At 42.5% G+C, this 15455-nt stretch overlaps 1 protein-coding gene across 6 annotated transcripts in view; it reads right to left on the minus strand.

Annotated features, from left to right (window-relative positions):
• REEP1 (receptor accessory protein 1) overlaps positions 1-8988 on the minus strand; it is a 77445-nt gene extending 68457 nt beyond the window's left edge. Inside the window, exon 1 of one of the 6 annotated variants that reach the window (XM_072126269.1) lies at positions 8657-8988. In XM_072126269.1, coding sequence (XP_071982370.1) covers positions 8657-8688 — 32 coding nt within the window. In that variant the 5' untranslated portion in view covers positions 8689-8988. Of the gene's footprint in view, positions 1-8381; positions 8492-8656 lie in introns of those variants that run through there. The other 5 variants (XM_072126271.1, XM_072126270.1, XM_072126274.1 and 2 more) reach the window with 5 other exon arrangements.
• Positions 8989-15455: the final 6467 nt, after the last annotated feature.

Here is a 15455-nt window from a genome sequence, read left to right on the forward strand (position 1 = left end):
TGTGACTTATGTTTAAAATGGAAATGGCAAAAAGCTACTAGATCCATTCTTAAAGGGGTTAGCCCCTCATTTATATAAGTTGCCCATGTGCCATTACTGCCTTGTGGATAAACCCTGAATGTTCATCAAGTGACTCAGCAGCCCAGCTGTAGGCTTTGTTTCTCTGAGGTCTGCTGAATAGGAGGAGCTGCAGCAGCAATGAGTATAACCAACCCTGCTCCCGCTGCTCCTCACCCTGTCTATTTATTAGTGAGGAAAGACTAAGAAGAGAGACAGTGGGAGAAGCCATGAGGATGGGTTAAAGCAATGAGAGAGAAGAAGTTGTGTATCTACAGTATAAAGAGGGCGGCATGGTGAGAACAGGGAAAGGCTGAAGCTCTTAAAGGACACAAATGACGCAGGGACATATACATGTAGATAATGTCTAATACATGTCTAATAATTGGTTTATTATTCCTTCTTTTGGGCTTTACTGAGATTTGTGTAATTTTGACAGTAAATATATAAAGTTTTATATGAAAGTATTGGTTCTAGAGATTTGAAATGATGAACTGATGAGGAGCTTACCATGCTGGTGTGTGCAGGCAGCATCTTATAGAGCAGGAGGAACTGAGCAAATTGTACATAGTGTCCTATCTGCAGGCAGCGTGTTATAGAGCAGGAGGGGCTGAGCAGAGAGTACATAGGGGGACATTTACTTAAAGTGTCGATGTCTGCATTGGCTTTGTTACCGACCTGCTCTCGGAAAGAAGACACACATTTAATATTGTAGAGCTGTGCAGAGACATTTCTGGCGCCGAGACCATTTTCTGTCCCCGAGACCATTTTCTGTCCCAGGGACCAAAATCTGTCCCGAGTACCAGAAATATGTCCTACAGTCCCTGCTAGACCAGTTTTCTTTTGGTCTACTTTCCGCCAGTTTACAAGGGCTGCGACACATATTAATTCTGTCTGAGTTTCCACTCCGCCAAAGCCACGCCCCTTTTCGGAGAAGAGTCGGAGCAGACGGAAAAAGTCATTTTTTCTGTCCCCGACAGCTAATAAATAGGTCTGAGAGCAGAACATGTGGTGAGAGCTCCACAAAACTGGCGGAAACACCATAGTAAATGTCCCCCATAGTGTGCTATCTGCAGGCAGCATGTTATAGAGCAGGAGGAGCTGAGCAGATTGTACATAGTGCCCTATCTGCAGGCAGCATGTTATAGAGCAGGAGGAGCTGAGCAGATTGTACATAGTGTCCTATCTGCAGGCAGCATGTTATAGAGCAGGAGGAGCTGAGCAGATTGTACATAGTGCCCTATCTGCAGGCAGCATGTTATAGAGCAGGAGGAGCTGAGCAGATTGTACATAGTGTCCTATTTTCAGCCAGCATGTTATAGAGCAGGAGGAGCTGAGCAGATTGTACATAGTGTCCTATCTGCAGGCAGCATGTTATAGAGTAGGAGGAGCTGAGCAGATTGTACATAGTGTCCTATCTGCAGGCAGCATGTTATAGAGCAGGAAGAGCTGAGCAGATTGTTCACAGTGTCCTATCTGCAGGCAGCATGTTATAGAGTAGGAGGAGCTGAGCAGATTGCACATAATGTCCTATCTGCAGGCAGCATGGTATAGAGCAGGAGGAGCGGAGCAGATTGTACATAATGTCCTATCTGCAGGCAGCATGTTATAGAGCAGGAGGACCTGAGCAGATTGTACATAATGTCTTATCTGCAGGCAGCATGTTAGAGAGCAGGAGGAGCTGATTGTACATAGTGTCCTATTTGCAGGCAGTATGTTATAGAGCAGAATAAGCTGAACAGATTGTACATAGTGTCCTATTTGCAGGCAGCATGTTATAGAGCAGAAAATTATATTCAGCCATTTACTCATAGGTTTGGATTTTGACACAGACACGGCTGATAAAACCCAGCTCTGTGATGTTTACACATCTGTAACATGTCACGCAACGTGACAGCAGTGTCAACACCCCAGGTGTATATACAGCAGAACCAGTAAAGCTAGGTCACATCATGATTGCTGGACATAATGTCAGGGGCAGATGTACTTTTGATTGCAAATCAGTAATGTTTATCCACTAAAATGATAATAAAATACTATACATACTTAAAGGAAACCTACCACTTTAAAATCGTAGTTATAAGCCTTTAAATACCTTGCACCAGCTCAGGGTGAGCTGGTGCCAGAGCATATCTTCACCATGCGCTCGACCGTGCATGCGCCTGAATAGGAAGTGCCGGAGACCGGGTGACGTCACCGAGCTCTCGGTCACATTCGCCCCTGCGCAACTTAAAATTTTTTATCCTGGCCGCACGTGAAGTTGCGCAGGCGCGAGTGTGTCCGAGAGCTGGGAGACGTCACCGGGTCTCCGGCACTTCCTAGTCAGGCGCACGCACGGTCGCACACATGGTGCGCCGAGAACGTATCATGGTGTGCAGAAGTGTGCTTAGAATATAAAGATTAAAACAGTGTTAAAAAGCAATACAGCGCTATCTGGAAATAACGAAGATATGTTCCGGCACCAGCTCACCCTGAGCAAGGTATTTGAGGCTTATAACTACGATTTTAAAGTGGTAGGTTTCCTTTAAAGGAAATCTACTATGAAAATGCATTATGATCAACCAGGGACATTACTCATAGATCCAGGCACCGTGACTGTGGTAATCTTCTTATATTTGTTATCCATGGCCTCATTCCTTCTAAAATCAACTTATAAAATTATGCTGATGTGCACGAATTTCCCCACTGTGAGACTAATAAAGGATTATCTTATCTTACGGGCACACGTCGGCGCACGGGAGAGCAGGAGGGGGTGAGCGGTGCTCGCCCCTGCCCCTTTCCATAGAGATACACAGCGCCGTATTACGGGGAAAGATAGGTCATGTCCTATGTCAACGAGTGCTGCACCGTATTGCTCCATACAGCCCGTGCTCATATTGCTGGCCTATGGGGGACGTACATCCGACGTATCCCCCAAAGGCCGTGTGAATGTAACCTAAGGCCCCTCGCCAATGACCGAGTACAGTCAGGGAAAAACGATCTGTTCCAAGATCTAACCATGTATTACTGGACTGACCTGACATGTTGAGTTCAGTCCAGAGATACCATGTTCAGTCCAGAAATCCCTCCACTTTTCCTGACAGTACTCGCTCAGGGTTCCCTCAGAGTTTGGTCAGTGAAAAAATGAAATTTTTCATCCGGTCCCAATAAGTTCTCAATTGGAGACTGTTCAATGTGTCAATCTTTTATGTGTATTTGTACAGCGCTGCAGAATGTGAAGGCGCTATGTAAATAAAGCTTATTATTCTATTAATCTTTTACGTGTTTGATTAGTTTTTACTGTGTTCTTCTCTATGGCAATGGATCATTGCACTTACACGTATCTATCTTCCCCATCCATGGCTATAGCCGGATTAAGGAGAATGTAACTAGATCCATCCTATCAGGGAACATACAATGTGGGGGCTCAGATGACAGACTGCCTAGGACTGGTGCAGGACTTTTGTCCTAGTGTCAGGACAGGATTTCTTAATCTGATTTAACACATTCATACAATGACGTTCCTGTGGCTGATAGGACTGTCCTGTAGCTCTGTAAGGATAATCTGCTGAGGAATGATCCTAATATTCCTTGGCATGTTCTTCCGTCTGTTCCTCTATGGCGAGAGGAGGGTTTGCATGTGAAACGTTAGGTCATATCAGGACACAGAGTTCTTAAAAACACCTGCGTCTTTAGGTACAATAGTCCTCAAGGGTTTTTCTTATATGGAAATTGAGAATCAAGCATAATAAATACTATATGAGCAAATAGGATTATTCCCTCCTACAGCGTGTCCTGCCATACCATAGTAATGGATACTGATCCGCATAATGCCCAACATTAGGGTGACCGCAAACGTGCAGAAAAATCACCCATCTGACCTCATAGGGACCAGGGATAAAAGTGATTTATATTGGTGAATGTGGATGTTTATAACAACATTAAAGGGAACCCCATTAAACTAGCCCCCCCTTCAGTTTTGGATATGAAATGTCCTTTCTAGTATTCCCTCTTTTATGTGAAATCTCACCCGCATACCTATAAAAATTCTCCTCCAAAGTCATGTGACAATGAGCAGAGAAGAGTCATATTATACCTGAGAAGAGTCAAGTTTAAAGGCTGCAGGGGGAGCGTCTATTCATATGCCCCTACTTGTAGTTCTATGGCACCTACAGACATGCTGCTGGTGTCATATTAAATCACGCAGGTCACATCAGGCTTGTGGATCTGGGAGCTGCACAGTTTAAACAGAGGTGGGTGCTGGGTTTTTATCTATAGCTTGCATTTCCAGATATGTCATGTGTATCTGTGGTTCTGTAGATCAAAAAACCACAAGCCTGAAATAATTTGAAAGAAGAGATTCTTATCTTTAATATGACACCAGCAGCATGTGTCTAGGTGCCGTATACCTGAATATAGGGGCACCTGAAGCAGTACTCTAAACTTGACTCATCTCAATAAATGACTCTTCTCTGCTCCTTTTCACATGACTTTGGAGGAGATTTATTCTAGGTAAATGGCTGAGATTTCACATAAAAGAGGACATTCTAGAAAGGACATTTCATGCCCTACCTGATGGGACTTCAGAACTCAGAATCAGAAGATTCAGAACTTTCATTCATGAAACAACCCTTTACATATAGCCCTTGTGTTGTAGACATTATAAAAAGATGTATATAATATATGCAGCTCTTTCTGCCTCATCATCCTCACTGCTTATAACCCTTCCCTTTCCTTCCACCATCACATGAGCTCTGACATCTCTTGCAGTCAAGCAGATATTGATTATTTCCTTTGCTCTCATTCATGGTACAGTCTGTTCTGGACATTAAATCAGCTAAAACAAAACAGAAATCTCATTTACAAATGGAATGTGTTGGTGAATATTCGGCAGAAATCTGCAGCAAAAATCCAGTAAAAGTGAGTGAATGGAGTAAAAGATAGATCTTGATTATAGGGAATGCTGTAGCATTACTAAACAATAGTGTGTCCTATGTATGTGATGCATTCTGCTGTGTATGGAAATGTAGCAGATATTCTATATGTTCCAACTTATCCGAATAGTATAGGAAATCTAGCATTTGTTTTTATGATTTGTGAACCAAACATACCTTGAGAACGCTGTAGCTACACTGATGCAGAAACATATCTTGTTTAATCCCTGTTTAATCCCTGGTTTTGCTGAAAAAAACAATTATAGAATTATAATTATAGGCTCCTGTGCCTGGCTCCGTGCTTCTCCTCTTACCCTAATTATGCACTGCTCCAGAGAATGATGTAATCACTGTGTTGTCCCTGACAAGCAGAAGTAATCAATCACTGCACCATCCCCCAGCTGCTGTGTATGAGTCATCAAGCTCAGGTTGATAAGTCCTGTCTGGACAGTTAAGGAAGCTCAGTGAAACACAGTAGCCAGTCTACGCCCAGCTTTCCCAAGGTCCTGGATTTTATAATTGCTTTTTGAGCAAAACCACTTGGATTAGGGATTAAACAAGATATATTTCTGCATCAGTATAGCTACCGCATTCTCGAGGTATGTTTGGTATTTTTTGCTATATTGAAAACAAGGATTATCAATAAAGCTTCATTACAGACACCTTACAGCTGATCATTGCAGCCTGGGAGTAAAGTAACATCCAGAGACTTCACCAGAGGTCACAGAGGGCAGAGAGGTCCGTCTTTAACTAGGAGTCGTCTGTAAGTTGGGTATCCTTTAGTCAGGGACTGCAACAGATTTTCTGCATAAAATTTCTTGTAGACTACAGAAAGTATTAAAAAAACACTAAATAATTTAGTATCCAAACAGTGTGATTTCAGTGGGTAAAAACTTTGTGTGGGATGTATCATATGGTGGCGCATTGTGCTCGTGGCTCAGTTCTACGACAGGTCCGGCCTGGCATAGAATTGCGCTTTGGCGCAATCAAAATCATATAAGAGACATCAAACAGAAATAAGAAAATGCCAGTGACCTGCCTATCCGGAAAAGAGCTGGAAGTAAACAAAAACGCATTTCAGACACGGCTTTAACCAAATCATTGGGGCACATGTACTTACCCGTCTGAAGGAGTTCACAGAAAGTGCATTGTTCGGCGATAATGCCCTGTGCCGCGATTCACTAAGATCGTGCGCCCGATATCCTGCATGTGTCGCTTCCCCGCTCAGGTCCGACAGAGTTCACCTTCTTCTTCCTGGTGCAAGTTAGTGCTTGGTCATGAGACACAATTCTAAAGTTAAATCCCGCGCTCAGTCCGAATCCGTCGGATTGCCCGACAGCCACGCCCCCGATTTCTGTCGTATGAAAGCCAGCGCAGCTGCGCCACAATCCAATCGCATGCGCCACAATCCCCTGTTAAATACCTGTCACTGCCGTGCCAAACCCGAAAATGTTGGAAAGTCAGACAAAAGTGCATCCGCGGACCCTTAGTAAATAAGCCCCATTATGTTCACAACCGAATCAGATTTAAGGGCCTGTCTTGAGGCCTATCCTGCCCACAACTACAGTATGGGTTTGCATAATCTTCAATATGATATTGGAAATCTGATTGGGTTGGTTAACATGGTTTTATGTCTGCCCTTCCTTCCTGCCATGTAGTATCCGCTGAGGAAATTCTACTGCAGAAATTTTTGGCTGCAAAACTGCCGAAAAGGCTGAAAATTTGCATATTTCATTTGAGGCCATTAATGTGTAATTGATAAGAGGGTCTAGGAGGGTACACACCTTGCTTGCGTCCCCCGAGTCAGACCCCATACAGATAATACGTTTTTCTAAGATCGTTGGGGTCCTAAAAATTTTGACATAGATAGATATGAGATAGATGACAGATAGATAGATATAAGATAGATAGATAAATATGGGATAGATAGATAGATAGATAGATAGATAGATAGATAGATAGATAGATAGATATGGGATAGATAGATAGGAGATAGATAGATATGAGATAGATGACAGATAGATAGATATGAGATAGATGACAGATAGATAGATATGAGATAGATAGATAGATATGAGATAGATAGATAGATATGAGATAGATAGATAGATAGATAGATATGGGATAGATAGATAGGAGATAGATAGATATGAGATAGATATAAGATAGATAGATATAAGATAGATAGATAGATAGATAGATAGATAGATATGAGATAGATAGATAGATAGATAGGAGATAGATAGATAGGAGATAGATAGATAGATAGATAGATAGATAGATAGATAGATAGATAGATAGATATGGGATAGATAGATAGATATGGGATAGATAGATAGATAGATAGATATGGGATAGATAGATATGAGATAGATAGATAGATAGATTATAACCTGCATTTACAGATCTCACATGGATCAGCAGTATTCGGAAACAGACCTGCCCTATAAGCTTTGGCAGGAGAACAACAATGCCCCAGTTACTTTCACTCTCCATCTTACCAAATCCAGAAAACAAGCCATACCCTCTTTGTAGAATCGGCCAGGCCTTCTAGGCAGATGTTACCTAGATCATGGGTAGATATTATACAGAACCCATCCTCATAGACAGCACCAGTACAATAACTAGAGACATCCTATAATAACATATGTACAGCTGGAATAGATAACAGTCGTCCCCTGTTTTGGAAATATTTTGGATGTAAGGATTCCCAGACAAACAAATATGAAGACACGGGAGGGGAGCAATTCTGCAGCGCCACAAGTGGTGAACTGACATATTACACAGAGCATATCAAAATCCATAGGCCGTCACCTTGGGTCCTCCAGAAAGAGAGACCATCTTTGTAACAATCCATTTCCTTCCTCCATTAGTTCTATCTTTTCGATACATCATTGTATATTATTCTGATGGCTAAACAGAACAAAGCCTTACATGTATGAGCACCAGACGTATCCCTGGGCGGAGAGATACAGGCAAGACAATACATAAAGTATCTATTTTCTATGAATATATAATCGGCAATACATATATATTATATAATATCGTAAACTATCGTCACAATGACAAAGAAGGAGGCAGATCCATGGAGGAAGACGATGATATGGATACACCTCGTGTGAACAAAGAAAGGCTGGGCCTCTGAACCAGAACCTTTTCCATTTGTATCCGATACAAAGATTCTAAATCTACAATCATATATGATGTATAGAATATTACAGGTATATGTGATATATCCATATCTGTACCCTATTCCATGCCTATTACATCCTATTTTATCACAGATGTGCCGTGAATAATTTATGACCACAGACCCACAATCTGTATCCACTTCCCACATCTACAATGTAACAATCCAGGAAGATGGCAACAATAACAATAATAATAATTCATTGTATAAATGAGAAATACCTGGAATCTCACTACAGAGCCCTCTGCTGGTGCCACAACAACATGATGCCCCCTTTATGCACAAAAACAAACTGTGTTATCCACTAAAACCAGATCACAGGGAGGAAGACAAGGGGTCAATGCAGAAATAAGAAGGACCTATGTCATCCATACAGTGCCATCCAGCATTGTGTGCTCTGTTATCATACCCCAGGGGCAGCACATGGGAGAGACAACAGCTATATTTAGCCTGTGACAGATCACCTTGCACTGACACATGGAGGGTATATACTCACACTACAAGCCTGGAGATGATCCATGACACCATGGCTGGGGGTGCTGCTCAGCTGGCTCCTGTCTTCTGTGTGATGCGTTACATGCAGGGCTCAGCCATTAGTGTGTACACAGCCCTGGCTACACGGTGCAGCTGTGGGCACTGGGTGAGGAGGGTGCTGGAGGGGCAGCACTACATAGAAATGCTCACAGAGGCTCTAGCGGAGTGCAGGCAGCTGCTCAGCTCCTCCAGCGATCATATTCTGGAAGGAGGAGTGAAGGAGATGGGTGGGGAGACTACAGCATGCTACATACACCCTCCAACCTGCCACTGCTCAGGGAACCCATGTCCTGGATTTACATGGGAGAGGGTGGTGGCTGCCAGCCTATTGTCTGCCTGGGAAGATGACATTTACTGGAAGGGGGCTGGTTTTCCAAGAGGTTCTGCAGCAGCTGACAGATCAGGGGGTCACTTGTCTACAGTGGCTTTGGGTGATGTTCTGGTCATTGATTAATATACAGAAATTTAACTGGTTTATATATAATGCGACTGCAGACTGCGGTCTACTGAATGCATACATCTCATAATCTTATTTCTAGATAATTGTATCTGTCCCCTCTATCTATAGTCTTTTCTATCTATCTATCTATCTATCTATCTATCTATCTATCTATCTATCTATCTATCTATCTATCTATCTATCTATCACATATCTATCTATCTATCTATCTATCACATATCTATCTATTACATATCTATCTATCTATCTATCTATCTATCACATAATCTATCTATCTATCACATATCTATCTATCTATCTATCTATCTATCTATCTATCTATCACATAATCTATCTATCTATCTATCTATCTATCACATATCTATCTATCTATCACATATCTATCTATCTATCACATATCTATCTATCTATCTATCTCATATCTATCTATCTATCTATCTCATATCTATCTATCTATCTATTCAAAGGACAGCACAACTAAACAAGTAAGACAATGGGGGGCATTTATCAGTACTTGTACACCAGTTTCTGGCGTAGAAGCGCTAAAATATTCAAAATTTCTTGCGCATTGCAAGAAATTGTGATTGTTTTTGCAGCTAAGCCACTTCCATGCCATGGGGGTATGTCGGGTCGTGGCTGCCAGCATATTGGGCAGGTATAGGGTAGGAACATTAGTTCATAGGTTTTTACACAAAACCACACCTGGTCAGACCTGCCGTAGTGCTTGCCTGGTGGCGCTGCCGCTTGGGGGATGCATCAAGGGGCCTATGCCTTTTGATGTGTCCATGGCAAAAGGGGAAGGGTTTATCAAGACCGGGCTTCAGGTCCTCCAACTATATAAATCGTAAAAACAGAGCTCCAATGGGCAAATTGATTTATTCCATATTTAGCAACCTTTCGGTTCTTACATGACCCTTTCTCACAATTTTAGCTATGTATCTATTTGTCCATCTCTATTTTTCCTTCTATGTTGTATTACTAATATGTAGATCTACTGTATCTATCAACTCTAGCTATCTCTTAGGTATCTTCCATCATCTGTCCATTCTATGTTGTATCACTAACACATAGTCCTACTGTATCTATCTCTTAGGTATCTTCTATTATCTATTTATTATCTATCTATCTATCTATCTATCTATCTATCTATCTATCTATCTATCTATCTATCTATCTATCTATCTATCGCCAATCACTATTTATTTTTAGTATTTTAATATTTTATTATCAAGTACTTCATATATTTTCCATGGCACTGGAACATAAAGACCTTATATTCCTAGCATCTGTATATATCTCGCCCTCCGCAAATTTGTGGCATTTTTTTTTAACCAAATAAACGTGGCAAGAGCTTTACATAAAAAACTGTAAAATTCTATCTTCGATATAAATATAATTTACGGTTTAATCCAGTTTCTGTGGAAAGGCTAGCCACAATGCCAGCTTTGGGTATAAACCTTCCACTGTTGGGTGTGGGTGTGCTGTGGCTTTTCGGAGGTTGTGGCCTCTCAGTGTCCTGCCTGTCGTAGATTTGACTCTTAGCAGAATTGCTGAATTAAACCTAAATCTTCTTTCAGGCTGAGGGGGAGTAATATTCATGTAGAAATATCACCCCCACCCCCTTAATATGTATTTGACTTCTTGCCTTTAAGTGGATTTGATATAGAAAAATGAAGATGAATAGAAGTCTGTCTCTCCTCCCCTTTCCTCCATAGAATTGGATAATAGAATTGAGCAGGGATGGTAGATTCTAGTCTTGCATCTTCCTCCCCTGGGACCTCCATTCATTTTCCAGAGTGGAGAACAGTGACAAAAAGGATCTCGCTCTCTCTCGCTATCATTTTAGCCTAATGATTTCATTGTAAGTGGTGTAATGCTTCATTTCACCTGCGGAGGCGCTGTAGAGAATGAACGCTTCTTGTAGGATTTCTGCACAGATCTCAAGGGGTTCTGAGAGCCTCCTGTTGTTTCGTTGCAGGAAAGGAAAGTCCTCTAGGTGACTGGTGATCTAGTAGGGATTCATGTAAATCTCTATTTATCACAATAGGTCACATGGCATGTGCATTAGCCACTCTATAGGATACACAGCAGCAATGACAATCCTCTCTGTCTGGGCATCCAGACAGGTAAATATTTTTTTTTTTTTACACCCAGCTAATAGGGTCATTTTAATCAGCAACTTACATTGAATAACCCTAGAAGGACATCTACCAACAAAACGATGCATGGATAAACCAGGGAGAGGTCTCTAGCAATGCAGAGCTGTTCAGGCTAATTAGCATAATTATAAAATTAGATTTAAGAAGGAAGGAGGCGATAGATAACAAATATAAGATTACCAAAGTCACGGTACCTGGATCTATGGGTAAGGTTCACACGAACGTATGGGGGCCAGTGATCCTGCCGCGTATTCATGGCTACCATAGCGGTCTATAGCAGCCGGTCACAGTGTGGTGAGCACTCGCTGTCTCACAGTGATATTACGCCGTATTACGCCAATGGCCGCTCTGCTTTCCATGCAGAGGGGGTTGCAGAGCATCCCACCCAGGTCAACATTTGCAAAGAGTTTGTATGTTCTCTCTATGTTTTTGTGGGTTTCCTCCTGGTCCTCCGGTTTCCTCCCACACTCCAAAACATACTGTTAGGTTGTTTAGATTGTGAGCCCCATGGGGACAGGGACCGATTTGAAATGCTTTGTGCAGCGCTGCGTAATCTGTGTGCGCTATATAAATAAAGAATTATTAGAATGTTTGGAGTCACTGACATCAAGGAGAATTGAATGGTGAGCGGCTGCAACATTAGGCACAACCAAAAATTGCTGATATTTTCCAGTATAAAGTTGTGGCAATAGTTTTAAAACTAATACTGAGATGAAGCAGTAAAGGAGAGCAGAGAACAATATCATAAGTCTCAAAAGACTCATTGGGATGAATATTGTGAGATCAACCCAAAGAAATTTGAATTGGCGCTTCATGATACAGTGGGGGTCATTTACTAAGGGCCCGATTCGCGTTTTCCCGACGTGTTACCCGAATATTTCCGATTTGCGCCGATTGTACCTGAATTGCCCCGGGATTTTGGCGCATGCGATAGGATTGTGGCGCATCGGCGTCGGCATGCGCGCAACGGAAATCGGGGGGGCATGGCCGAGCGAAAACCCGACGGATTCGGAAAAACCGCCGCATTTAAAAAAAAAAATTGTGTCGCGAAAATTTCACTCACCTTCATCCAGGATAGGCCGGTGTATTTCGAGGCATTCCAGCGGACTTCAGCGCAGCGGCGGAGGAACTACCATCATAAATCCCGGCCGGACCCGAATCCAGCGCAGAGAACGCGCCGCTGGATCGCGAATGGGCCGGGTAAGTAAATCTGCCCCAGTGTTTTTAAGCGTGCACATAAAATTTATTTTCTGGCGCATCTTTCGTTGCGAGCGCACAAATCTAATTGCTACACTCGACACCTCCGGCTCAATAACCGGATGTGGATTGAGTATCTCACAGATGAGGGGACTCCCACTGCCGCCATAAAAGCCGCCCCACTGACTCATTCTACTGCTCTCCCCTGATGAAGTCACCTTCGGTGACAGAACGCATGGGGCATCACGACCCCTGGCTGCTTTTGGTGTTCAGGTCCGGTAAACTGTTATGATTTCACTTGTACATAGGTTATACGCATTGTTCTATACTTAATGGATACCGCTGCATAGGAGAGATTGCCGTGCCATTGTGATAGCATGCACTTTAATTAGCTGATTCCCTTTGGGGGCTTTTACTGTGTTTAATTTACTAACACCATCATTATCATTTTTTTTGCAGTCAGGGTGGTTTCTTTGGGATGATCTCACAATATTCATCTCAATGGGGGTCATTTACTAAGGGCCCAAATCGGGTTTTTCCGACTTCCGACGGGTTATCCGAATAATTCCGATTTCCGCCAATTTTCCCTGAATTGCCCCCGGATTTTGGCGCATAAGCGCGGCGGGGGGGGGTTAGGGGGGGAGGGTGGCGGGGGCGTGGTCATAAAAAAGCCAGACGGATTCTGAAAAAAACGCTGCATTTAAAAAAAAAGTGTCGCTTGACACGCACTTACCTGCACCCAGTCTAGGACGGTGAACTTCAGTGCACTCCGACGGAATTCAGCGCATCAGCGACACCTGGTGGACACCGGGCGCTCTACCTTAGTGAATCCCGGCCGGAAGACCCGAATCCTCCGCAGAGAAGGGGCCGCTGGATCGCTAATGGACCGGGTAAGTAAATCTGCTCCAATGAGTCTTTTGTGTTTGTGTACTTTGATACACCTTTTAAGTGTTTTTAAATTGGTCAGTGTTTGTCAAAATATTTTGTATGTGTAAAATAAAGCATGATTTTTTGTTTATATATTGGTTGTTTTGACACGCTTTTCTTGTACATATTTGATAGTCCAAAGTTCAGGGGATTTCAGCACTGCAGACTCTTCTGACCGCTGTCCTGGAGATCAGGTGCTGACAAATAACTTCATTCGATCTCTTGCCTGTCCTTATATGAGTATTGATGCAGGCCTTTCATGTTGCCAGTAATAGGTGAGGATGGAGCCAGGGCATGGGGCAACACAAGAAGTTACAGCTGGGACCGAGTATGAAGAAGTGATGTGTGTGTGTGGTGGTGGGGGGGGGGGGACCCAGGGATCTAACAGCGTCTTTTGTGTGTGCATGGATGGTTGTAATGTTTATGTGAATGAATGTATGTAGTAGACCTGAGAGAGTGAATGCAGTAAGAGTCATATGAGTGAATAGTAGCAGTGCTGTAAGTGAATGGATGTAGCATAGCTGTGTGTGTGTGTGAATGAATGGATTGATGTAGCAGAGTAGTTTGTCTGTGACTAGATGGATGTCATATAGCTGTCTGAGTGTGAATGGATGTAGTGAAGATGTATGCGTTAGTGAGTGGATGTAGCAGTGCTGTGTGTGAATGGATGTAGCAGTGCTGTGTGTGAATGGATGTAGCAGAGCTGTGTGAGTAAATATAAATAGCAGTTTATATGCGTGTGTGAATGAATGGATTAATGTAGCAGAGCTGTTTGTGTGTGAGTGGTTAGATGTAGTATAGCTGTCTGAGTAGTGTAGATGTGTGTGTTAGTGAGTGGATGTAGAAGTGTTGTGCTTGTGTGTGACCACCAGGAAATTTTTAATTGGTGTCAAATATTTCTATCTTCTTTTTTGGATGGCTAAATCTGAGGAGAGTCTGATATTTAATTTGCCTTTTGTAGTCCAAAAAATACAGACGTATTAGACGTTCAGCTCTGACATCAGAGTTACCAGCATTGCCATAACCGGACCTACCAGGGCCACAGCAGAAGAAGCCAAAGTAGAAAACTACCTAGGAAGTGGGCACTGCCATTGGCATTAGTCATGACTACTCTCCTGGATATGTTACTCGAAATGAGCAAGAAAATTCACCAGGATGTTTCAAATATTCATGAAAAACTATGTCTTTACAGCATTTACAGGGGGGGGGGGGGGCAGATTGACTGAGCCAGAAACCATGAATGCTAAAAATACTGCTGTGACTGTGTAATGTCTTATTTGGTAAGTGCAGTAAATTCTGTGTCTCTCCTTATTTGGAGAGTGTATTATAAATATTATTATGGCAGCTGAGAAGACATTATGTGAGTGTACAGAGCAATGATTACATGTGTTGCTGATTATGAGCAGCGGCTACAGATATTATTTTGCTGTATCTTCTGGGGAATCTCTGACTTATTTGCACACATGTTCATTATCAGACGCCTGCATAGTGCTGGCCAGTAGATGGGCTGTACAGAACATAACACAAGTCACAGTGGTTCTGGAGATGTTATGACTGGATATCAGGCTCTGTAAATCATCTGTCGTTGTGTTATTAATAACTTAATATGAATCCTAGTTATGATGATTGCATTCTCATAAAAACCAACAACCGACACTGATTAAAATCCAGTGAGCAAGTGAGATACTGAACTGCGTACAGCAACACTATCATAGCTGTCACTTGCACCTCACCACTAGAGGGAGCTCTTTACCCACAGGCTGGTGCTTGTGGGCAGGTTTGCAGGTTTTCAGAAAGTATGCAAGCTCTGGGCAGGAACGCCCTGTACCTTCCCACTCCCATTTTGGTGGCTGTGCCCCTCCACTCAAAAATGGGCTTAGAAGCGTTGATAAGTCTCCCCATAGTATATATATATCAAAACTGTGAATTCTTTTATTATAGGGCATCTACCATCAAACTTAAAGGGGTATTCCAACAATGACAAGATCCTTGAATATACTCAGGATTACAAAATAACA

This window comes from Engystomops pustulosus, chromosome 1 (genome assembly GCF_040894005.1).
Source record: "Engystomops pustulosus chromosome 1, aEngPut4.maternal, whole genome shotgun sequence".
Lineage (NCBI taxonomy): Eukaryota > Metazoa > Chordata > Amphibia > Anura > Leptodactylidae > Engystomops > Engystomops pustulosus.